Source organism: Struthio camelus, chromosome 1 (assembly GCF_040807025.1).
Source record: "Struthio camelus isolate bStrCam1 chromosome 1, bStrCam1.hap1, whole genome shotgun sequence".
Lineage (NCBI taxonomy): Eukaryota > Metazoa > Chordata > Aves > Struthioniformes > Struthionidae > Struthio > Struthio camelus.
In genome coordinates, this window is record NC_090942.1 from 215,099,576 (window position 1) to 215,126,692 (window position 27,117).

General features: G+C 38.5%; 1 protein-coding gene across 6 annotated transcripts in view; it reads left to right on the forward strand.

Annotated features, from left to right (window-relative positions):
* The window catches only part of GRM5 (glutamate metabotropic receptor 5), a 299,978-nt gene that overhangs the window by 222,951 nt on the left and 49,910 nt on the right, over nucleotides 1-27,117 (forward strand). For all 6 annotated transcript variants that reach the window (XM_009689083.2, XM_009689084.2, XM_068930536.1 and 3 more), the window contains 2 exons: nucleotides 8,049-8,284; nucleotides 22,492-22,738. In XM_009689083.2, the coding sequence (XP_009687378.1) occupies nucleotides 8,049-8,284; nucleotides 22,492-22,738 (483 nt within the window). The remainder of the gene's footprint in view (nucleotides 1-8,048; nucleotides 8,285-22,491; nucleotides 22,739-27,117) is intronic.

The following is a 27,117-nucleotide window of genomic DNA, read 5'->3' on the forward strand; positions in this document are numbered from 1 at the left end:
CATATGGCAAACCTTAACATAGGATAATACAAATACAGGGGTGAAATTGGTCTCAGAAAGTCAAGTGGTCCACCTTCCTTCCCTTGCTAAGGCAGGGCCACATATACCATGCAGACGTTTGCCTAACCTGCTCTCTGAGACTCCTCAGATTCCCCGAGCCATCTGTTCCAGTTCCTCATACTCTTTACAGTGAGGAATATTGTCCTGCGATCTAAAATGAGTCTTTCTTCTCCCAATTAAAGTCCATTAATTTTTTTCCTATCTAATATCAAGATCATAAACAGATTATGGTCTTCTTTCCGCAGGAGCTTTAATGTACTTGCAAACAGTTATTTCCCCTCTCCTGGCACTGTGTTTTACTTCTTTAGGTTACAAATCTTCAACTAATTCAATTAAGCCTGTTTTCTAGGTCACCTTCCCACTCATTGGTTGAGGCCTAACCTCTGTCACTACTGTTAATTGAGCTAAACACTTGCTTTTGCTTTTGTTAAGAAATTTTAAAGGTTGCCCTGAAATTGCCTTTGGTAGCTTTCTCCCTGTAGTTGCAGGTCAATAGCTTCTTTTGTCTTCCTCTCATTGTAAGATATTTGGAGAAGTGTTTAGCACAACTTCTGATGTCCCTTGTTTGTTGCAGCTCATTTTGTGCCTTGACATTTCTCATTTTATCACTGTGTACTCAGGTTTTTCTTTCATGCTGGTCCCTGGGAATTTGAGTTGGTTCTTGCTTTTTATCTATTTCCACTCGTGATATAGTCACACTACTGTCTTACTATATTTCCTAGCCTTCCTCTGCATGTCACTAGTTTGTGTCCCAATCTGATGCTACAAAGTACTTTTTAACTTTCACTTCCTTAGGTTGTCCTTCAAACAGATTTAACTTGAAATCTTTCTGGGCTTAATGAAGTTTGCTATTATTCCTCTTTTCTTCTTTTAAGAGTTATAAATGATAAATGCTATTTTTCCTGGTTGTTCTCACCCAGGTTGCCCTCTGTCTTAACCTTCTCAGGTAGTCCCCTCCTATGGGGAGACTTAAACATCTACAGAAGAGCCCCCTCTCTCTTGTAACTAGATAAACCCTGTACCCAAATAATGTCACCTATTTGCTCCAAGAACTTGCTAGACCATCTTCAGTCTTCCTCTCCCACCCCTCATTAACGCTAAGTCTTAGGCTTTGGAGGATGCTTAGGTAGCTGCTCACAGAAAGCCTTATCCACATTATCTTCCAGGTTTTATGGTATTAAGCAGATGCATACCATGGGACGGTCCACATCCTTGTCACCTATAAGCATGACTAGTAGTCTGCCCATAGCTCTAATTTCTTCCATGTTCTGGATCTCTGAACAAGTGAATGAAAGCTTGAAGTATGGAGCAATACCTCTTCCTTACTTCCTCTTCCCTTTGTCTGCTTTTCCTGAACCCATTAAATATTGTCCATTTACTTATGTGTGCCTTATGACCTCTTTTGAGCAGTCATTGCCTCACATGACTCTTACCAAGCAAGTAAAGGTTTTCACATTCTCTTATCTAGTGTACGGAGTACGGAGTACGGAGGCAGCAGTTCTCTTCCTTTGTCCTATTCACAGTGATGGGCAGCTCTAACAATTTGCTAGTCCTGTAGAGGGTGTCAGTTGGCTCTGCAAATCCCCATTACCCCTAACAACCAGTAGCAAGCTGTTGATCTTCAGGCTGCACACCAAACAGAGGTAGAATGTTCTTGGAGAAATGGCCATCCTGTCTTTTCCAAGACATTTTCTAGAATTAAATTCTTGTCTCGTTGTTGACAGGGAGTGACTGCCTTCACCTTTTTTTAAGTGTTTTTCTTGACTGCACTCTATGAGCCCAAAGCAGTCATCACCATCATGCAGATGGAATGAATCATCTTTATAGTCATTAAATATTTTTCTGATGACCTCTTCATACTGCCTCAAGTATGAGTTTGCTGTTGCAGAAACTGTACTGCTCTTCACTTGAATGTTCACCTCCCTCCATGGTGACTCTTTCCAGAACAAACAAAAATACTTTGTTCAAATAAATGCCTTATAACAGATGCAGTTCTGCACCTCCTCTGTCTTGAGTATCAACACTTTCTTGCAAAAATTGTTTTCCCTTCCTCTCACAAGTTCCTCTCTGTGATAGACAAAGTAGACTGAAGTCAGCACAACAGTGCCACCCACCCAGGGAAGCTCCTCTTTGTGCTGGCTGTTGCATATGAAAGACAGTAAAGGATAAAACAGAGAAAATCCATGAAGATACATTCAGGTGTCTCACATTTTACCGTTCCAAACATAATCCTAAAAAGTTCACACCTTTACACGTAGCATAACAATAAATGCTGGACCTACCATGACAGTCCTGCTTGATCAGGTATGCTCAGCTAGAGGGATTTTGAAGACTCACTCCTTACCTTGAATATGCAGGGTTCTCGAGGGAGGAATAGGAGCAGGGTGTTTTGTGTGACATACTTTTGCATAGCCATGCAGTGATTTAAACAGGGCTTGCTTTGACCTCTGCTTTTCTATTCATATATTTTAAAAAAAAGGTGCTTATACAGCCCTGACATAAAACACGGAATGATTTTATTGCATTATATATTTATTCATTAATAAATATTGTAAATATTTTGGGGTCTGTGGTGTCTTTTATCGAAGTCTTTTTGTGATACAACATCATGCTGTGATTTACTGTGAGTAGACCAAACAGACCTTTAAACCAGAGGCAGAACCTTGCCCTTCTGTTTACTGAAGGATATTTTAGGCTATATTCTCCATCACCCTGACATATCCTTTAAAAAACTATAACTAGGACAATGTAAACATGCAAATAAGTTCTAGGGACAGACAAGGAGTATTACCGTAATTGCCCTCCTATTTCAAGTGCATCTTTTGCTTGCATTGCAATAGTGTAAGTTACTTCTTCCCTTTTTCTTTCCTTCTATGATTCTTTATTCTTTTTTGGTACATGAGAATTTTCGAAAATGGCTTTTTTTTTTTAGAAACATCATTAGCAATGTTATATTTTGTTTAATACAGTATGGATGTTACCATATTTTACACAGCAAGTCTTTAAGAAAAATGCAACAGACATTAGTGTGACAGTCAAGAATACAAACACAAAACAACTGGACACGTGGAAAACAAGTCATGATCCTGAGAAAGAATTCCCCACTGTGTTGAATGTGAGTGTAATATTAGCAGCAGCCAAATCTGCACATGTCGTAGTCATCTTACCTTATTGACAACTTTCTACTCTGACAAGCTGATGAATAAGATATATGCATCACTGCGTACACCTGATAGATATCTCAGTGTGAGACTTTTTCTCTTGCTGCTGCAGCTGTGTAACTGCTACTTTCTTTCACAGTAAGGTTTCTTCATGTACAATCTTACCTTTACGTCCTAGTGAGATCATTTTAAGGACATTTGCCCATTGGTTAAAAAACAACATGTATTTCTTGCACATAGGAGGAACACAGAAGTAAAGAATTCAAAGCCTGGTGGGTGAGAATGTCTTTATTCTTCAATTCTGATTGCAGGTTTCCCAGCTTTAGGGAGAGCTAGATGTTATCACTAGAGTATCTGGCTGCAAAAATGGAAGCACCAAAGCTAATGAGTTGCCTCAGTCCCAATTAAGGCAATGTTAGAACTAACAAATGGCAGATAAGAATATGGGAAACATTCTCATACTTCTTTTGAGTATTCCCTTTGCAGTTGGAGGTAATGCTCAGAGAAAAGAGCCAGCAGAGATGTAATGGAGGAGGGGCTAGGACTGAATCAAGGGAAATGCGTTTTTTCCTGACCTGTAGGAATATGTTAGGCTTTGGAAAAGATTTCTTTCTCTCTTCTTATTACACTTCCCCAATATCTTCATTACATAAAATGCTTATGCTAGCTGTGGAGACAATTTCTGCATTTATAAACATATGTAGCAATTATGAGGTTAAGGATATTTCTATACTGCATTAACTGTGGCACTGAAGAGAGATTTGAAGTAACTTTCAGTCTGTCCTTCATCTCCACGATAAATAGAACAAGAAGTAATAGCTGTAAGCTGCAGTAAGAATCATTATGTTACACAGAGGAGAGCTTTCTATTGACAGAGATAGTTACGTACAGTAATAGATTACTCAAAAAGTTTGAAGAGTTAGACACTTTTATATACAGAATAACAAAATCCCATCTAGAGTGATAAAGATATACATAAAATTACCTTACGATTGGCAAATGGACTATCTATTCTCTATATCTTTTCAAACCCTTTTTTTCAGGTTTTACTGAGTAGCTAGTTTGCATATTTACACAGCAAGCGTGCAAAAACACAGACGCAGCGCAAGCTGCTGTTCCTATCTGGATAGTGGGGTACATTGCCCTGTGCAAACTTCCCTGCAGCTGAGAGCATCTAACCTAACTTCTAAATTCAAGTTTGTGTGTAAATATACCTTACAGTAATCATGACATACAGTTAGTCAGTATGCATGCAGCATGGGAAAACCCATTTAAATAAATTGGCTCTCTCGATATGGTCCTGTATTACTTGTAAAGAAAAATATGGAGAAATGAAAGGATGATCCCAAGCCTTAATTTACATGTTTCTACAGTACATGCGAGGATGACTGCTGGTCTTTGCAGTTTGCCATGATACCAAGGACATACATTAGGACCAGAATGACTAGCACATTTGCTGCTGTGCTGAAAGAAATGATTAAACTATTAGATGCCTTCAGAAAAAGTTAATTTAGGGTCCTAAGAAGGGAAAAGAGAGATGAGTGCTCAAAGAAAAGTCAGATACTCTAACTAAAAGCACAAATCCTCTCTGCAAGAGGTCGTGAGTGAAAAGTATCCAGAGCTCCATAAATCAGAATAAAATTGAGAGGACTGTGCCCATACAAGGGAGAAAAACCAAGCCTGTGTAGCTACTTATCAAGGACATCCATATTCTCTTTAATCTGTTGAAACTCTCCATAATCATTACTGCAGCATAGTTCACCTGGACTTTTTTTACTACTTGTGAGGAAGCTGTGCTCAACCACTTATTTACCCGAGCACCCTACACCCCCCACTGCTAATATAAGGGAAAAAAAAAAAAAAAACTCTTTCACCAGTACAGTCCTTTCATTCATCAGTGGTAGCACATGCACCTCACCACTGCTGTGGGCTATAGGGGAGATTTTAGACTTCTGTTGGAGCTGTTTCCTACACTTCTGGAGCCAAAATACCTTTCTTCAGTTGAACCAGTCGATTTTAGTGATGGGCAATACCATTTTGAAGGGCTCCTGATAAAAATTCTAGTGGACTAAAATGATATCACTAGCTATTACAGTAAAATATATTTTTACATTAGAAGAAGGAGGTTTGAGGAGGGAATGGGGTCTGTGTGAAAGTAAGCAGATATCTCCCTCTCTGTCCCTTTCTCAGTCAGCTTCACACCCCTCAATGAGTTCAGAGGACGGGACAAGACTAACATCAGGAATATTAGCATTGTTACTGTAATGCAGCTGCACAATGGAAACAGCACATGCTACTGGTGCTTTTGCATTTCTGTGCAAGCTGTTATCCTGCTTCATTTCCACTGGCTTTTAGATATTAGCTGAGCATGTGCTTTGCTACCTTGTCCATTTGAGGTGTTGGACTTTGATGAAATCTTACACATTAGCCTCCTACTAGCCTTTGGCCTCAAAACCTAAGCTAAAATACTTATTTGAAAAGCAGCTCTGTTGAATTAAGAGGTCCTTCCATGGAAAAGTTGAGGAGAAGAATATGCAGTTTGAAACTGTTATTTCACTGTCTTTTAATAACCTAGAGTTATAAAATAGTGTCATTATTGCAAATCTTCTTAGAAGGGATAACCATTCACAAAGCAATATTATAAATTTTATGGCACTCTGCTGAGTTAGATTTACAGAAATACTCCTTTAAAAATGATGAAGAAATTAATTACAGAAAAACAGTTTATTCTGAAGTTATTTATGAGACAGTTCATAAAGTTCAGGTATCCACAGGACAGATCTCATTCTGGCAAACTCCATTTATTATTATTATTTTTTTAAAAACCTACAGAAAACCTATTACTCCCTACATTCATAAAATTTATCAAATTTTATGAAGAAGGATAAACACACTTAAAAACTTGCCAAAGTTTGAGGTAAATATTTCAAAGGAAAGGTTAAACCCTTCCGACATTTAAAAAACACTTCTGTGGCTTTTATCATTAAAATAACCTGTAAGTGGTTCCAGCTCTTAGATCAGTAAGCAGTCCTGATAGAAGGTGGAGTGTTTGCCAATATTGATTCTCCTGAGTGCTTTTAGGAACATTAACACCTATGTTCATCCCTAATTGGATGTAAGCGTGGAGGTAAATTTTCAAAGTGCTGAAAATCACTGCTCAACTTTCTCCTCTCGTGAACGTACATTTTATTCTTTTGTGCTGAGTAAAGCACTTCATTTAGAATCTGAAGCATGTTTAATAGTCCCTTCATTTTCATTCCAGATACTGGATATTATTTTTGCTGCAGGGGAAGTTGCTTTTACTGGCATTGCAGATGTGCTAATACGATGCAGCCAGATTCCAGGCTTCATAAAAATGGTGTCTTGTGCAAAAGGAGTCATAGTCTAAGGTCCTGACTTGTGCGCCGTGCAGTGCCGATGGAGTCCCCAAGTACAGAACAGGGAATGTGGTAGGGACAGACTTCCTGCATGCTCTGAAATATGGGAGCAAAGTTGAAACCAGACAGTCAATAATCCAAATTGAGCAACAGAACAATACAGCTAAAGGTTGTCTACATCAGTTACAGTAGGACTAACTCAGAAAAGTTAGGGCTAGCTCTAAAAAACTCAAGAAGTTTTAAAATAATATAATATAAGCTTATTCTTTATTTTCTAATCATTCAGCCTTTAGGATTTTAAAGGTGCTTTATACAATTGTTAACGTCAATGCTTTTTATAAATATATATACATATTTTGAAAGAAGGAAGGAAGCAAGCAAGCAAGGAAGGAAGGAAGCAAACAAGGAAGCAAGGAAGGAAAGAAGGAAGCAAGGTAGAAGAAATGAAAGAAAGTCCGAGATTCTTCTAGAATTCTAACTGTAAGATCTGGGGTTTGACAAGAACTTGAATATCTTTTTCATGACAAAACAGCGGAAATCTGCAATGCTGTAATAAGATATGTATATATTTAGCAGAGTTGAGTGAAATTTTTTAAATGTCAGTTTGTCCAAGGGAATCCGTTACCAGCCCAACGGGAGGGGAATTATCCTGAGATGTTTGTGACATTAAGGTTTTAGCCTCTTCCGCTAGATATTTTTGATCAGACAGTTGCAAGCAGAGAGGTTAGCAGAAGGAGATTAAAATCCTGCATGCAGAACAACATCACACAAGTCCACGATACTCCAGCCACCAGCACCCAAGAAGTAGAAGCAACTACTCCTGTGTGATGCTCTGCCCGGCTCCATCAGTCCTATCTGCAGAGAGGATTTATTGCTTCAGAGACAGGGCCCTACAGTCACAGCATCTGAGCTCTAAGCTGGTATCTCTGCTTGAGCAGTGTCAGCCCTTCCAAATCATCTTGTAGCACGTTGTGCCATGATCCATTATGCAGTATAGACACAGTCTATGGCAGGACCCTGCCACCCTCCTCCTCCAGCACGGAGAGCCTGCTCTCAAGGTTACCTCCTTTCAGACATGAGTAATGTCACCATGGGGTCAGGAAAACACTGAGTCTAAGTTTTTCTCTCCAGAGCTCAGTGGGGTTCAGTGTGATGCAGTGATATGCCTATACACAGTGAATTTCAGGATACGTGATTTGTTAATGTTGTGGTTACCTGAAGTGGAGGACGAAGAACACATTATGTGTGCGGAAGGTGCCAATTACAAGCAAGTGTAAGAAAACAGAAAACACTGAAAATTTCTAGAAGTATTACCAATGCTTTACTAAACTTCACTCAGATTCACAGGTGTGGATGTGTGCTGTTAGAGTCCTAATGCTATTTTCAAAAAATCTCCCTTTCCTGTTCTTTTGAATGGTTAACGTTGTCTCTCTTTTGTTTATCCCTGCAGTGATGGCTGGGCAGACCGGTACGATGTGACAGACGGGTATCAGCGTGAAGCTGTCGGTGGAATAACGATCAAGCTCCAGTCTCCTGATGTGAAATGGTTTGATGATTATTACCTACAGCTTCGGCCAGAAACCAATCACCGAAATCCATGGTTTCAGGAATTTTGGCAGCACAGGTTCCAGTGCCGACTGGAAGGGTTTCCTCAGGAGAATCCTAAATACAACAAGACTTGCACGAGTAAGTGAGTCCTGATATATAAATCCATACGACTGAAACTCTGGTGTAAACAGCTAAAGCAGCCTGGCCTGGTGGCATAGCAAGGGGGTTGGACTCAGAGAGGCTGGAGGTGCAATGCTGGCTCTTCACACAAGAGAAAGATTAACCAAAGAGTGAAGGAAGTCAGACCTCAGCAAACAAGGTCCAGTGGTCTGGCACTGCCCATAAGCAAAAGTTACCTTAACTAAAATTAAAATTTTCAAAAATGACAGCAGCCACAATTTTGAAATATTTAGACCTCTAAAGAAATAAATAGATAGTTGCTCAGTACCTAACTTATTTCTATATGTCAAAAACTTCCTGCTAATCTACCTCCCTAGGCATCTAAACAATGTTTAAAATCTTGTCCTCCAAGATTCAGTGCTACTTTTCTGAAATAAGGGTAATAATATTCCTTACTTCACAGGAACAAGGAGAGAATTAATATACTAAAAGTTATCAGAAGTCCATATGGTCAAAGGATGAAGATTTTTATATTTCAGATGGAAGGCTAGCTAGTTTAAAAGATTTCCTTAACTAAGTTTTCCTTCTGATATGAGTCATTTCAGGAAATGCCATTTTGACTAAGCTGATATTTTTCATGAAATTATACTGATTGCATCAAAAACTGCCATAACATTTTGTCATTTTTCCAAAAGAGTGGCAAAAATATTTTTTTTCCAAAAGGACATGTTTTTTTTTCCATTTTTTGGTTACTTCTATTAATTACTTTGTATTATGACAAGATGTAAAGGTTCTCTTGTACCATTGAGATGATTGCAAGGTATTGCAAAGAAACCGCCATGTGAAAGGAATTTTTCATCCTAGTCCCTTCTCACTTTCCCATTATTCAGCTTCTTGCAATGCCGTTAAACTACTGGAAAAATAAGGAAGCAAAAGAGAAGACTTAATGATCAGGTGTTTGGTGGTGAGTGGGAGAGCTTTGAAGCTTCAAAGCAAAGTGCTGTTCACAGGCTGGAGCACAGCTCAAAGCATCAAGAAACCTTCCCTCTTAAAAACATCAATATCTTCCACACACCAGAGAGACCAGGAGAAGTTTTTAAGAGCTAAAGGCATGGATTTGCACATATCAAAATCCCACCTAACTCCCACTTTAGATTGCTGAGTCTTTCTCCAGTTTTATACAAGGTCGCAGAAGAAATTTGTGACTGAGCTGGAAGTTGAATCTAAGAATCCCAGCATCTAAGTGTACATTTTAAACATTCAACTGACTTTCTTCTCATATGTTTTCCATCATATCCTTCCAATATGACTTGACATGGATTTTATTTGCTCTATTGACAGGTACCGCATATGGAGCAGTAAACTTGATTTCCCCACACTAATGTAGATCTCTTTCCTGAGATGTCAGTACAGTGCACATGACTGGATACAAACTAATAAAGACCTATTTTCTATCAGTGTGCTGCATTAGCAATGAGATTTCAACTTGATTTGTCTGTGTATCTTTTTTGCTTACTTTTTATCAACACTGGAGAAATCTAATTTCACTTTTATACGAAAGGATATGAGTACTTAGTTTTAGTTCCTAAAATACAGTTCACCATGACACAAAATTCATCTCGGGGGTGCAAGGAGATATTATTTTTGAAAACTAAGTCACCCATTCATGGAGATGAGACAACTTAATCATAAGGCTTGAATAGCTCATTTTACATAGCACTCATTGCTAGAACATTTACAAAGAGATCCTGAAAGAGCAACTGCTCAAATAGGTTCCTAAAAGTTAGGAATTTCGAATAAACAGGGAAATATGTAAGAGCTGCAATCTGTTGATTTGCAATTCATAATCAGAGAAAAGGGCTAGTTTTACAAATGCAGTGTTTGAATTATTTTTTCCTTCAGCTTTAATATCTTATTCAGTGCTAGGACATGATTGTTATAGTAAAAGGAAAAAAAAAGCAGAATATAATAGCTTTAATTCTTTATTGTTGCTGGGGAGGAGGAAGAGAATTAACTAAGTTGTGGAGTTCCCTAAATTAAATGCACTACTCAGCATCCCATTTAAACCCATTAAAACTGCCCGTTTAATCAGGGTTTTTAAGCAGAATGTTCTTAGTCATCACATTACTCAGTTTTATAGTTTTGATTTTGATCTAGCATGCCTGTCAAAATTCATAAAAGAGGAGTTCAATGGCTGACCAGAAAAATGACATGCAGATTTGTTTCATGATATCTATCGTAAGTGCAAAGACACCTATGCTGGTTTTGCTCATAATAGCCCCAATGCAAGGGCATCTGATAAACTGAAGAAACATTGAAATTGGTAACGTACTGCCTGGCAACTTTACGGGCTGCAGGTATTTGTGGGAATACAAATGTTTTCTCTGCAAATTTCTCTCAGGAGTGAGAGTTTTTGATGTTGGGAGTTTGAGCTCAAAATTAACACGAATTTTTCAAACTGTCGAGGTCGTTTCTGTTTCTTACCTTGTTTCCTGTGCTCACTGTGACTTTGAAAACTATACTTTTGTATTGGTTCCTGAATTCATATTTTATTCCCTAACTTTAAGCACTCCAGGTTTTGTGTCTTAAATTCCCTTCGGTTCAGACTTTCCAACTGTAAAAACGATACTTAGTCTCCATGGTCATAAGCATTTTGTACAGTATTCTGAAAGCCTCTTCATGAGGATACCTATATTAGCATCCTTTCAGATTTGTCCTGGTAGGAAAACAGGTCTGTACCCTTTAGTTTGTCTGACTAAATGCTTTCTATTCTCCAGCAACTGCTATAAAAAGTTAAAGGAGTTTCTCAGGATTCCACCTAAAGAGACCGAGAAATGCTGTAGACAGTAAAAACCCATGTTCCCACCAAAAAGCCAATCATTCTTCACTTCTCAGGATAATGATAAAAAGACATAACGCTGATTGGTGTTGGTAGATGACATCATTATTGAACGAAGGTGTCTACCTAGAAAGCAACAGCCATCCCTTGAGTGGAAAAAAATGACTTATACTCCACAACTTTGAAGAAAAAAAAAAAAAAACTAATGATGTTTAATAATATAAACAACTAATCTGAACAATGAGAAAGTAAGCACAAGAGACAGAGCTGAAATCTGAGTAAAGAAATGACTTCGCCTAATCTCAAGATACAAATTTAGCTATATACATATATCTTTGTGCTTAGTTAGCGGATCCCTACCTACTAAGACGGTGTGCTACATTTGCCTCTACAGACAGAAAATACATTAATTCATAAGTCAATGAAGCCAGCTTTATCGACTTTATTTTCATTTTTAAATACAAGCTATCCATAGAAAGCGATGAACAGGAATTATTAAGGAATAAAAACATAATTTACTAAGATATGTAAAACAAAACTGTGAAAGCAACTAAACAAAGAATCTGAAAAAAAAAATGCAAAATGATTTTTTGTCCACTCATTTCTGTCAAATTCTAATAAGTCTCCATCCCTTCACACGCACTTAGTTCATGCTGAGGTGAAAATTTTAGCATCAAACCCACTTTTCATTTGTAGATTTGAGCATACTTACTTAATCCAAATGGGTGTCACTGCCGTTGCTAAGTACATTGATTTTCTGCCCGGCTGGAGCACTGCAGAAAGTGAGAAGTTTGCAGACTTGATTTTCAATGTAATCAGTTCTGTGTCACTGGAGAGCTGATATAAGCCACCTCTGAACATCAAGAGTCAGAGCAAAGGATTTAAAATTCATCTTTAAGAGGAGATGTGTAATGGCCTTAGAACACCAGGGATTTTGCAAGAATTGGATTTGGCTTCTCCTCTGGCACCAGTCAGATTTTTTGTATTAACTAAGGCCACGATTCAGTAAAGTTCGAAAATAGGTGTGCAACTTGCATCAGATGAGTAACTCCACCGAACAACCTTCTTCAGGTCATAAAAGGCTAATCCAATCCCTTGCTATTGATTGTCTTTGGACCTTTAAAGATTAGGTGTATATGTGCTTGCTTTCTCAGGGACAAGTGCCCCCATCAGAGCTCAAATTCCTAGTACCCTTTTCTCCTAGTGACAGTGCTTTGCAATTGCATCTTAACGCAGCACAGAAACAAAACCCAATGCAAGCCAAGCCTGTTGGGAAACTCTAGCTCACACAACCTTAGTGGAAAAATTCTCTTCAAAGTCACCAGAAGCGGAGTATATTTATTGGTTTTACCACTCAATTAAATTAATTCTTCTGCCTACACTTCTGAATTATTCTGTTTTTCCCACAGTTCCTTAAAAGCCAGAGGCACGGATGGAACAGCACTTTTTAAAGTGTTATATAAAGTCAGAGCAAAAACAGAATACTTATCCCAAACATCTATGATCTAAATCTAAGAAGGAAGAAAAAATAGAGGCTGATGAAGCAGTGAAACATCTCAGTTTAACCAGAGGAGGTTACAGACCTCTGAAAGTGGGTAGTTTCAGGTAAAGGCACAATGGGAACAAGAATCTGAAGGAGGATGATGGAGCACTTCTGTAGATGCTTGCTTGGGGGTCCTGACATTAAATGGCATGGTTTAAAGCAGCAAGGGAGAAAATGGGGTGGGGAATGATGGAGGCTGGATTAATTAGGGAGAAAGATCAGCAACAGGCAGGATCTGGGGGCACTGAAAGTGAGACAAGCAACGTACGTCTGACAGACCTGGGAACAAGGAGCCAGTGGCAGGGTTTACAGGGAAGAAGAACGTATTCAAAGGGATGAACAGGGAAAATAAGATTTGCAGCAGCGTTCTGCACTTGTCTTAGCAGGGTGCAGAGAGCAATTTGTTTACTCACGATTTAACCATGTAGCTTCTCAGAGACAAAGAAAAAAATGCTTTTTGCAAGTGTGTAAATATTGCCATAGAAGAAAGATGACCAATAATTTAGTAGAACTTTAGGAAAAAGGTTAAAAATCAAAGACTTTATTAGCAGAAAGGGCGATTTAGGGAGATTTAGGATAGATATGAGAAAAAGTTCTATTGCTAAATATACAGAAAGACATACAAAATGTAAATACTAAACTTATTTACCTGTTTGCTGAATTTTATCCAACTCTAGCTACTTTTAATAAGGATGAAAGGATCCATAGAGAATCCTGGGTTTTCAGTTGGACAGAAATTTGATTTAACAAATGGCCCTTTTGGATTTCGAGATAGAATTTAGGAATAAAAATATAACTGTCTAGTCTTTACACTGCAACATGCTGATATTCATTTGCTGGTTAAGTCTAAGCTCAGATGGTTTCATTAGACCCCAGATAATAAAAATTAAGTGTTGTAGTACTTGTCAGAAGGAATAGCTTATTTTCTATGTTTCAAGAGAAGTGTCACAGTTAAATTTCATATTCCGCAAACATGTGGCGTTCCCACATTTTCGTCTTTAGATTGCAAATGAAAACAAATCAAAAAGAAAAAAAAGTCAAAGTTCATTTGTATTTCCCACACAATGAATTAAAAGATACGTTCTCCTGCATATATCCTTCATGTCACTCAGTTTAGTACTGCCTCATATGTTGTGTCTCATGTCAGGCTGAAGGATGGTGTAGCCCTTATTTTTATAGCTCACATTTCAGATCTAAAGCTCAGCCACAGTTTTTTACTACCTTTATAATAATACTTGTCCAGGTTCAGAAATTTCCAAAGACAGAACAGCTGTAAAGCAGAGATCCAGCCCTGAATTTTCCAGAAGCCTGACACAACCTGATCCAGGAGCCCAAGCAGACATGTCACTATTTTCTGATTCGCTCAGAGAAAAAAGCAGAATGGCAACGGGAACTGTTATATGCTTTGTTATAAGTGATTTGAAAGATTTTTTGATATGCAGTGATCCTGATTTTAACACTTTTGTAACTCAAACCCTTGAATAACTTCAGTCTTTTCACTGCTATTATTAATTCCTCAAATCCTCTGAAATCTGGCTGCAAAGATATGTCTATTTTTCTTCCACTCTATGCCCCCTGCTTTCCTCCTTCCATATATTAGGATCATTTGATGATATACCATTCTACTGTGATTTTATCCTTTATATCATCATTCCCTTGCTCCTGCCTTTCTGAACCTTGACAATTACCTAGAAAATATTAAATGTTAATATCATTGTACAGGTAGACCATGTCTCTCTAGCTTTAAGAATAAATGTAAATTATAATTAAATGCATTCAGATTATACAATGTATATTATTAGGTTGATAAATGGGAGCAATTTTTCTTTTTTTTTTTCTGGCAGCAGTTCAACTTCCCACATAGATTCAAATGCTTCATACAAGTATGCCTGCAAGTGCAGAAAGTTTCATGCCAGCATTTCATGCGGTCTTTTGTCTATAGCAGTTATGTAATTTATGATCAAAGAAATTGAATGCTATCGAAGGTGAAAGGATAATAATGTTTCTAAGAAAGTGATGGGATGAGGTGGATATTTATTTACTTTCTGACTATCACTGTGACTCTTTTCATTGATTGTATTGAAGTCGACAGGAGAAGTCTGACTTTCATTGGTACGTAGGCACCCAAAGGTGAAGGCAGACCTCTACTCAAATTTGTAAAAGCCCTGGAGGTGCCTATCTCACCTTGGCTTAAATAGAAGTAAGGTAAAAAAGTCAACTAGGTACTTTTAAAAAAATCTGAGAGTCCTCTCTATGGTTTTTTGGGCAGTCCTTCCCAAATTTGGCATTTTACTGATAATCATCAACAAAGTGGAATGCCACTACCATTGGTTTTCAGTTGCAAAGCGTGAAACTTAGAATTGGTCCAAAACATTTAGTGAGTAGTTTGCAGTGGAGGATATTTGATTGTCAAACTTGAAGTGTTTCATAGGAGCATGTTGATTCATGACACTTTGAAAGAAAGGCATTAAAATGAGTCATTTTTTACTTTCTCATTTCAATAACATTGAAGTGTTTTGTTTCAAGTTTGTAATTTGCTTTTACATTGTTTCAGTGTTATGCCATGTTTGTGCCTCAGCATCAAAATGACATCTTCCAGTGTTTCCAAATCTCTTTTTTCTCAGAATTTCCTTTTCAGAAAAGAAAAAATCCGATGCTGAGCTTTTGTATTCATTCTGAACAGGAAAGGACATTTGAACTAGATGAAATTTCCCATAGAAGAGAAAATATTTTTGTTCCACAGCCCAAGAGCCTGTAAGAAGTTAAATTAGTAAGATAAATAAATAAATAATTACATTTGACTTTTTCAGAAGAATACAGCTGGAACTTTACAAATCACAGAGAACTGAATGCTATTTTTTCTTTCACTTTGCTTTAATAGCAAGCTCCGATGACAGATTTTGGAAAAGGTTAAAAAAACCCGTCTTTTTTTCTGTCTCTTTAAACAATAGGGCTTAATTAGGCGTATCATAACTTCTGAACTGTATGCTTTACTCTGGTTCATTTGTACAGCCCTTCTTTCACTTTATAAGATTCCAATCATCTCTTCTTCGAACAGTGATGTGCATTTTCTGGATGTCTAATTTAGTGAAACGCCATCCAGCACTGCAGCTCCTTGCAAGGTTAGTAACGTTCCCCGGGAGCACAGCTGTGACAGCATGGACCCACGGCAGATCTAAAATCATATCTTTTAGTAATGTTCCCATGCACGCATTTCTACTAAGCTGGCCAGCATAGAAGCGGGCCAGAGTCATCCCTGCACCGCGTTATGCAGCAAACAGGCCCTGCTCTCCTCATTGCTTTGCAGACATTCAAAAGGAAAAAATAATGATAAAAAAGGGCTTGAACTGAAACTAGTGTTAGCAAAAAGGGGATGTAGCACTGTAGGTAAATTCAGTTCTCATCCCTATCAGTTCAATGTCTCTCAAAACAAAATAAGCACAAAGAATTGGTGAAATACTTAATTATGTATACATGGCCACTAATTTGTGAATTAGTTATGGGGAAACATTACAGGATAGTTGAGGATTCTAGGTTATATTTTTGGCTACCTCTTTGATGTCCTTTATGATTTTGTCATAAACAACATTTTGATCACTGAGAAATTTCAAAATAAAAGGATGAAACATAATCCATTTTCCTTTAACTTCATGTTAAATTCATTGCAATTCAAATATACCTCTCAGCACTTTGGGGAAAAAAAAAAAAAAAATCCCTCATTTTCTCTTGCATCTCCTCATTGAACGAAATAGGGATACTGCCTGGGATTTGAAGCTTTTTCACTATTCCCTTATCCTTTTGTCCATTTTTTAAACTTCAAAGTATTATCAGCTTTGGAAGAGTTAGAAAGCAGAAGAAAGCATATTGAACCGCGATAATTTTGCCACTCTGTAACATCTCCTCAGATGAGGAGGCTTTATAATGTTAACAGCTGGCAAAGAGAAGAATAGATAAAATTGTATTCCGTTCTCCTTGGGGGCAAAAAGTAGAAAAAGGAGAAGAACGAAAGGATTTACATCAAAAAACTGCAAAATAATGAATTTTGTAAAGAATATTTTCCAAAAACTTTATTTACATCCTCAGTACTGGCAGCCACGGTGACATTTCAGAATTTCCCTGAAGATTTTGGCTTTAATTGGATTTCGGAGAGCTCGGACGGGGGGGGTTGTTTCGGAGGGTTTTTGTTTTGTTTCGTTTTTGTTTTTTTGCTTTCTACCGGTCCTACCCTTGGCCGGGGGGAGCGGTTCCTCGGGCCGGGCTCCGCGCAGCGCGCCCGGCGGAGCGGCCGGCGCGGTGCCCACGAGGTGGAGCCACAGCCCGGCGCAGCGCTCCGCGCTCCGGGCCGGCGGCCGGGAGGAAAGGAGCCTGGGTGGGAGGTGGCAACGTTAGAGCATGACAAATGCTCAGCGGTTCCCGCACAGAGAACTGCCTTCCACTGGGGCTACAAGCGCCCTTAAGTGCTTTCTTGGATCTGGGCCCAAAAGTACACTAATTGTTTTTAAATAGAGCCAAGAAATGAACCATTGCCAATTGCAATTACTTTTGTGGGTGAGAGAACATGTTTCTTTTCCATCATCTACGTACTTGAGTTTTGGAAAAGTGACAACAGAAAAGAACAAATTTGGATAAGGAGTTTAGTCCCGGGGAGTGTCTCCAGGGTTACGCAGGGGTTCAAGGCCGCTCTCCGGACCAGCTTGTCCACCTCCCCGGCTGGTGCTAGCAGGCTGTCTCAGCTCACGCTCCATAGGCAGACCTGAGCTCACCTTTGCACTGCCCCAAGCTCTTCCTTTATGAGCCGTTTCTGAGTAGCATAGTGTATGATCGCCCTGCACAGCCCGCATTTATCCTCTGTGGTGTTATTGCTGAAATTTCGTAAACTGGGTTACAATTGGCAGCGTAGGCAGAAGGGGTACAGGTTATAATGCTCTGAGTTAATACTGTTTTCAGAACTGTCCTCCAGCTTTGATGTAGCCACGGTCCTATAATAAGCTGAGGAACATACAGATAAATCCAGGCATGCAGAATATATACGTAAGCAGGAGAAATCATGGATATTAACCATCTATTCCAGTAGTAGGAGAATCTTAAGCTAGTGTTTGATGCAATAAACCATTTTTCAAAGGCTCAGCTGGATCCTGCATAGGGTTTGATTGTATATATATTATGTATATTTTAACTTTAAAGTATATATTTTATTTATTTATATTTATTATATATTATAATATATTAAATACCATGAAAAGTGTTACATGTTGTGTACTATAGATTACAGATTCCTAGAATGATCTACAGAGTAACTATTTATATATTTATTATTTTTTCTGTGAAATCCAGGATGATTTTCTTTTCATTTCGGAGATAGTCCAATAGCACCTAGAGGCTCCAGCCAATAACATGCTTATTGCAAGATACCCAGGAAAAGCAGAAATATGATGAAAAGTAGTCCTCTTCCTGAGGAATATTTAGTCTAAAGAGAAATGTCAGATAAAAGGTAGGAGAAAATAAATATTATTCAATGGGAAATTGAAGCACTGATGGGTTATTTGATTTATACAAGAAGGGATAGGATTTGGCTATGTAATATTTTGTAGACAGAAATGGCTATGCAACTTCAAACCCAGAACTGTCTCATGATCAGGCAGGAGAATATTAGGATAAGCCCTTATTTGCTCACCAAAATTGCTTGGACATGAAAGACTGTGATATAAGTAGGACAGAATTCAGAGGCATACGCAGGTGTTCTAACTATGGAGATTACCTCATTTCTCCGCAAATTTAGAGTTCATATTTTAATCTGAAGGCAGAGAATTCTGCATTATTTGATCTTTTCTGGTTTCGAATATTGTATGCCTTTCCTCATTCTGGTTAAGAGTGATCTGATTCACCCTGCTTTCTTCCATTGCCTGTTACATCCTAACTGCAGGAGGCAGAATTATTTATTCCTGCATTAGTTAGCACGATAGAACTTTAATATTTATTGTTCTGAGGTACTGCAATATAGATTATTTTCTATAATCGTGTGGCAACAGTCACTAAATTCAGCACAGCTTCATAAATAGTTTAGTATTATTCCAAACAACATTTGTGGGAAAATAAACTATGCACCAGAAAGAAATCTCTTAAGCTTACCATAGAATAGGTGCTTAAGCCTGTCAAAATTGCAACAAGCATCGTTTGGAGACCTACAAAGTGCAGCATTGTACCTGGCCGACACACGTTGCTGCCTGTGTACCTGCAGCTCCTGCTGTCTGCAGCAAATTGGGAGTGAGGCTGAGTCTGTGCCTGTGAGCAAACACTGCGGGCAGGCAGAGAGTCGCATCGCAGGAGAGCATCACTCCAGACTGGCTCTAGCCTGGTCCCATGGCTTGAGTGTCCATTTGCAGCAGGAGTACGTTAGGTGCTTTCCTGGAGCTCATCATCCAGCTTAGTTTCTGTCAAAATTTGGTGCGTTGCTCTGAGACTGTCGTGATGCAAACCAAAGCACTGCAAACAGGAACTGTTCTGAGATTCGATTTTGAAAGCCCACTCCTGATCCGAACTGAAACACTCATGTGATCAGGTTGTACGTACCCCTGCACGCCAACATTAAATGGTATCATGTTGGCTCTTCCTAACCCTCAGGAAAGCAAAGCATCTTTATTTCCTTCTTTGCAAAGTCTTCTCATATGGGAAGGTGCAAGGCAAAGAAAAACAGGTGGAAAGTGGTGGAAACAGTTTTTGAATTTAATATAAAAGTATGGTTCTACTACGGATATATAAGGAAGCACATGAGTTGCACTGTGTGGATACTTATTTATCTCCTCTGCCTAGTAATTCTGCAGGAACTTACCAACTTCTAATAGAACTTTATATTATTCTTGATTAAAAGTCAAACTATAAAGTTAATTCTGTTGAATGTTATTGGTCCCAGCATTATTAAATTAATCAGTGCTATCCATCAATCTCATGACAACCCTATGACCACATGTCAGGAAAGTTTCTTGACTGAAGATAGCGCTTGAGAATGAGTTTAAGAATACGGATTTGAGTCCCAGAGAAGACAACAGGAACTAATACTTGTTTAAGTGAAGTGGGTTTTAAAGGCTACCTAAATCATACTTGCTGTAGAGAAAGATTTTAAAAGCTTAACTTTCTATCTGAATCAGAGACTAGCTTCTAATTTGTATATTCAGCCTGCACTTAAATCCACTGATAGCATCACTGAGGTAAATATGAGTATGCATATGCTTCAAGTCTGACATGCTTAAGAACTTTGCAAAACTGGAGTTGAAAACCACTTTCAGATATACCAAAAGATTCTTTAAATATTGGCATTTTAAAAATGTGATTATGGTACACTAAAGAGCAAAAAAATTCTTCTGCCTCATTTTTTTGAGATGTTCCTTTTAATTACAGAGTCTTGAGGTACTATTGACTGACAGTCAGATTTCTGCCTGCATAGCAAAGCAAGCCAGTTAGCATCTCAGGGTAATGTTTTCTCCAGCTACAGAAAGTATGTATTCTCATAGCAGCTAATTCCTTCACAACTCCATTGACAATTGCTAGCAGCTTCTGTGAAGAGCTAAGCCACCTCGTTACGAATTATCAGGTGAACTGAATAATATTGAATGTTTAAAGAAAGTCAGAATAATAATTCTATAAATCTGAGGCACAAAGCCCAGGGGAGAGTGTTCCTGTAAGAATTAAGTTATTCAATTTTTAAGCAATCATATACAATAAAGCAGCTGAAATATTGTTTCATAATAAATACTATTGCTGATGCAAATCTGATTCATTCTAATGGCTACTATAATTAACTGCATGGTTTGTGAGCAGTTAATTTTGAGGATGAATAATTGGTTAAAGTTTTGTGCATTGCAATGTAATACGCTTGCTCAATTTTCCACTTAATTTCAATTAATATTGGTTTTACATGTTGCAGTTTTTACGCCTATTATTTTTAATTAGGAAAAGGCAATACCTTGGTAGAATGGAACAAATGAGGAACACTGTGTGTTGTTTCTGAGTTTTTATTCCTGTATAGATACTTGGAGCTCATGTCACTTAACTATCCAAAGCATTAATCACTGCTCCTGAGGTGAACTGGAACTAGAAGTGCCAATTCCAGCACCAAACCGAAGGAGAAAAGAGGTCTTTCAGTTCTCTCCTTCACTTACTTACCTCTGCTCAATGATTTTCAATGCTAGTAAGAACTGCGCATCTCTGCTACCCTCTAGACTTTTTTGGTACTCCAAAATGTTTTAGTGACTAGGTCTGTCTGGTGATGTTATTGCTCACTCCCAAAAAGGGCAGCTTGTAGATGCACCTACTTTCTGATAGGATCAATCACCCACCAGCAAGTCTTATTCATCTCCACTGAAGTTGCACAGACATCAGACTGGATGCTTACCTTCTGGATGGATAACAGTGTGGCACAGATGAGTGCCACCCTCAGAGTCACATGTTAGCCTTTGTTTCTTTCAAGAAAAAAAACAATTGTCTGTACATTGGTCTTTTCATGACATAAATTGCTTCTCACATTGTGAGAAGCAGCTGTGGCTGGCAGGTCTAAGTGCCACCCCCGCCCCTTGCCAGCCCCTCCTCGGGAGAAAGGCTCCCTCCTTGCTGGCAGTGGCTTTCTATCTCCCTTGTCACTGTGGCCAAGGAGGGATTCAGAGCGTCCTTTGCGCTCCGGGCCTTCCCAGCTGCTTGCACATGGGACTCCCTGGCTCTGAGGACTGCTGTTCAATCGATAAAAGAATAACAGATGTTCTAAAAAATGGCATTGTAGAGCTCTTTGTTTGTCCTCCAGATCTTACATCTTCCCAGCCGTCCAGCTAATTCCTAGCAGCACCAGTGCAGCTCATGGTGTTTCACCCTATCCCCTGGGGTCAAAGATCTGCTGGCTGGAGGGCAGCTGGCAGCTTTGCTGGTGACACACAAGGCAGAAAACCTCCAGCCTCCTCTTCCTCTGCTGGACCGGTGCTGGCAATGGAGCCAATCCATGTCATTAATAACCCTGGGTTATGAAAAGGGTTATGAAAAAGCCCTTCAGGGTGCTGCTGAAGGAATTTTTACTGTACATTTTACAGAAGCTTGAACAGAAAATAGAAATCCAGATGTAATATTTGAAAAGTAAAACTAAAGGTAACCAGTTCTGGCTTAAGCAGACAAGAGATGCTGGGGCAGATATGGCTGATACTCACCTACCCACATCATCAAGCTCTTTGCAGACATTGTAATGCATTCACCAGCATTGCATCATTATCCCCATTTTGCAAAAAAAGAGGGGCAAGAAACTTAGAAGTAGAAGAGTTATTAGCACAAGAAACTTTTAGTACAGCAAAGAAGCTGTGCCTCAATCAGTATATTCACATCAGATTGGTTTCCCATTTCTCTGCAATAAAAGTATGGTCGACAAAATTGCTACTGCATGCACTCATCACTAACATTTCCACCTCTAGTATTCAAAAGACTTCTGAGATTTTGGAGAGATTTCTGCCAGCTGGGATATGTTCCTGGCATTGTTGGAATGTTGTTTTATAGTATTAGTGATAGATTAAAAAGAAAAAGAAGGACAAGAAGTAGCTGGGGAACAATACATGGCAGGTGTGGAGTGGCACAGAGAAAGGCATCAGATGGATAGAACTATGTTTAAAAAGAACCTATTCTTTCATTCCTTTCTTCAAAAAAAAAAAAAAAAAATAGTGTGTATACTGATACCAGTGTCATACCATGAACTGCTCGAGGCTCTTAAGAAGATTTTTTCCACCGTCAATTACCAACCCACCAACAGCTATCTAATGAGCTGACTGTATTTTAAGCCTGCCCCCTAACCCGTTGCTTTGCCATATTCCCTGGCAGGCCAGATGACCCTGAGGACGCAGCACGTGCAGGACTCCAAAATGGGCTTTGTAATCAACGCGATATATTCCATGGCATACGGCCTCCACAACATGCAGATGTCACTTTGCCCGGGCTACGTGGGCCTCTGCGACGCCATGAAGCCCATAGATGGTCGCAAGCTCCTGGAATCCCTCATGAAGACGAATTTTACTGGGGTCTCTGGGGATATGATCTTGTTTGATGAGAACGGAGACTCACCAGGAAGGTAAATGTTAACATTTGTCAGTGTTAAATAACAGAAATGCTAACTGTACATAATAGATACATGCACACTTAGCATCAGAACTGGGGTCTTATACTTTTATTTTAGCATTTCCTGACTTTCTGTGCTTAATTTTCCAATATTAACTATTTTTGATGTGTATTTTTGCATCATATTTTAAATTATGGTTGGAAACAAGAGATGAGCTTTCAGGCATACAATCTTCCTGTATGGATTTACTTTTTTACTTGTACCTTTTAAACTTGTACCTTCTCACTGCAAACCAATCTTTATATTTATAGCCATGTACATATGACTAAATTTAGTCATGTATATATTGAGAGTCATATATACGAGGGCTCTATACAGTCATCTATATATATGACTATCTATATATAGAGAGAGAGAGATAGATGACTAGTCCATATATACATGACTTTATATTCATAGACCTTGACATATGACTTTATATGCATATAATTTTATTTTCATAGACCATGACGGCCACCACAAGATTTCTCTCTCTCTTTAGGTGTTTAAATGCATGTGTTTGAGTGAGTGGTAAGCAGTCGTTATTTGAATAATTACCTGCACTTAGTTCATTTATTTAAAAAAATCTAAAACAATATCAAAAATATGTATTGATTTGTATGGGATTTTTTTCCACGTTAGTTATTATAAATCTACTTCATTACCTCCTCATCAAAGCCTTTCCACCTGCATAACAGACTAAGCTATTGATTCAAACTGTACTGCTATAAGCCAAATTGAATTTAAACAAATCTGATTTTTCTGATAGCTTACATATATGTATATATATACATACATATGTAAAATATGGTGGAAGTTGTTCTTTTTCTATGAAATATGAATATATGCAGTATCCCTACAAAAAATACATATTAAAAAGAGTAATGAGATTTTTTTCTAGGTTTCTTCCTACTGAGCTGTCAGAAGATGAACAGGAAGTGTGATAGCACCCAAAGTGTATTTATTTTTTCCTCATAGTTCGGTGGGTAGATCCCTGTCTCATTCACTGGACTTGCTCCAGGTTGACTAAGGTAGCCCTTTCTGTCTACATTATTGGGAATATTTTAAATAACTTTCTGATGAAATTGTATAAAACAGATGACTAGAGGGAAAACTGTTCATCCCGTGCACTCATTATTTAAGTTCTCTCTTCTCCCCTTAATGTGAACTAAAAGAAAAATATTAACTTCAGAATAGAGCTGGGCAGGAAAAGGTAATTCTACTGATTGGAATATTATGATAGTTCAGAATATTCATCATATTTCAAAACTGATTTTTTTTTCTTATTTTATATGAAAACCTGTAATGCCAGCCTTTTCCCCAAAAGATAACAGGGCATTCACCTACAAAGCAGTCTGGATGAACTAGTTTTCTGGAGAGGCACATTTTAGAAATCTTCAGCACTCAGACTCCAAGGAAGCGCACTGAGAGCTGCTATGAGACTCGTGTATGTTTTCAGAACTGGTTTGGTGAGCAAGGTTGTCTTCTGTTAAATGCTTCTATTTTTAAAAATAGCTGAATTCTGAAAAAAAAAGTGCTCAGTCTAGATTTTTCTGATCAAAGTTTTTTGAAGTCTTATTCCAGACTTCCCTTAAAGAATTTCCGTTTGCTTTAAAGATGCTTAGATGCAGTAGACTGCATCCTACATTATTCTTATCTCTGTTTCGCTCAATTCTTGCAGAAAGACCAAAGGCCCAAGTAAATAAATTATTATGTGGCGTGATAATAAACCAATGACAATGCTTACTTGTTGCAAACTGACCCTTACCTTTTCCTTTTTCTCAGGTTTGACATGCTTGACAATAATGATTTAATTTCGTTTGTTACAAAGAATTTAACCAAATTCTTGTTTAGTTTTGTTTTGTTGTTTTTATTTAATTCTAAGAAAGATGATGAAGCAATTATATCACGTGCCATCATTTGCTCAGACACAGTAGAGCATCAGTAGATCATGTAGTGTTTCACCGAAGAGCAAATGGACTCCGCTCTGATTATGCACCTCAGGGTAATGTGACTTTCAGATAGCCCAACCTACCAGGATGCGTAAGAGATGTGGTAGTGCTCTATCTACCCAAATTAGTGGACTGTGTATGGGAATAAAAGGCTCCCAAAGTGTCATTACTTTTGAAACATAGGTCTTTGTTGCCTCATCTTCTACAATGATGGGCACATCATTAAATTCAGAAGGGAGTCTATGTGCTTCAACTGGCCAACAGGTTTTTTAGGAAGCTCCATCCCTAATTCCCAGCTTTTGAGTAGTTTCTAGTCCTCCGCGTGCTGTTAGATGCCATTTGCAACAGCTGGGAGATGGTGCAGTCACACTGGAATAACTTGTCTACCTTGTTCACTTTCATGAATAGCTACATCTTTGCTTTGAAAAACGGAAATTGAAATCCTTACGGCTGTGATGTGATACTGGTGGTGTTAAGCAGAAAAACAAAACAGAAAGAGCCTTTCTAGGCTTTTTCTGACCTAGATAGCTCAGGATTTTGATGTATAGTAAAAGCGTTTTGATTTTATATACAGTCATACAACAGATGATTAATCCCACAAGATGCTTCAAATTCTGGCCATATCCCAAAATCCTCTGTGTGTATGCTTGGCTTTAGGCAGACATATAGTCTAGTGGAGAGTTTACTTTAGGTGGGACAGAAGACATGGAAAAAGGAAGTGAATAGGGAAGGAATGACCATGTTTTTAGTGGGAAGATAACATCTAATTTGTAAATACTATAGAAACTCTGAAGAAGAAATTGAGAAGGCAAGAAAAGGCATGAAGACCAAGATGCTGATGTTTTCGTCCTGTGCTACCAATAAAATACGTCTTCTCAGCAACTTCACGGCACTTCTGCTTTGAAACTGAATTTGCAACAAGTGTTTTTCACTGTGACTAGGGCCCTGTTGGAAATGCGCTGTTGCACCATCTGGTCTCTCCTATCCTAAAGTGACAAACTGTCCCTGTGGTATCTCGAGGTAGCTTCAGGGAACCAGTGACTCATGAACCTCCAGTACAGCAACGGTCAATGGACTTATTAAGTCTGGCTATTACTGTCAGTCCACCAGTCCTGTTCCCTGAAGAGGGCTTGTGAAAGACACAATATACTGAGGCAATAGCTATGTTTAATTTGTTATGTTTCTTTCCAGTACTCCCTGTGGGATGTACTCATGGAACAAGTTTGCAGCTACTGGAGGGGTAACGGTTCCAGCAGCCTGCCAGACACTGGCAGTAATTTTGTTCATCTGCCCATAAAACTCTGAATTGTCAACTTTAACAAAGCGACATTTAAAGGAGTATTACAATGTTAGGAAACAAGGCTAAATAAAGGCTCCACAGGGCCTCTGGCCTAACTTTTCGGTTAGTTTCTTTAATCCTTGAGCAGACTGTTTCTATGCCTGTGAAACCCTTGGGCGGGGGAGGAGAGAGTTATTTAATCATGTCTAAGAATGGCCTTTTTTTAAAAAGTATATTTTATCTGGAAGTAAATTTATTTATGTCAGTCTGGCGTTCATATCTCAGACCTTTATGTGCACGAGATAGGTCAGTCTCGAAGATGTAGACATTTCCTGCTTTATACAAGATAGAAAGTAAACATTCCAAAATCCAAGGCTGTCAGAGAGTCTTCTTCCAAGCTGTGTCATTACCTATATCTTCTTATTTCTGAAGGACTCAAGACCACACCATATTGCCCATCCAATCAAGCTCTGCTTTCATTTTCTTTCACAGGCTCTTTGTAATTCTAGTCGTGACTTACGTGTGATTTTGGCACTGACACTGCAGCTCCCTGACATAGTTCCTCCACTGGGATGGTTTTCATCTCCTGATGAAAAGCACTCAGAGATGCATGGATGGAAAAGAAAGTCATGGAAGAACTTTATTATTAATCTTTTGCTGGCGGCCTGCAAGATATATTAACGTGAGCTATTGTATGCCTACTGCTTGCCAGTCTCTAAAGTGTTTCCTCAAACTTAAAAAAAAGTCTTCAGTATCTTATTTAAGAGACTATTTGATTTAATGCACTGGTTCTTTAAGTTATATCCACATTGAACTGCACACATTACACTGATAATATCAATCTTTATCCAACTTTGTCAATGAGCTTTGCCTTGGGGACTCGTTTGGTGCCTGCTGCCAGGAAAAGGTTGGCTTCTAATTTATGGATCAGGCAGGCTTTTAAAACCATGGCTGTGTTCCACTTCTTGGTCTATGTTGTTTGCTTGTTTTCCATCACTGAATTTCAGGTGAAATGTTGCTTAATCAATTTACTTCAAGAACTACTAAAGAAGAGGTAAAGAAAAGGTTGACTTCATCATTTCATGATCTGCACAATTTTCCTAAACATCCTTTACAAATAA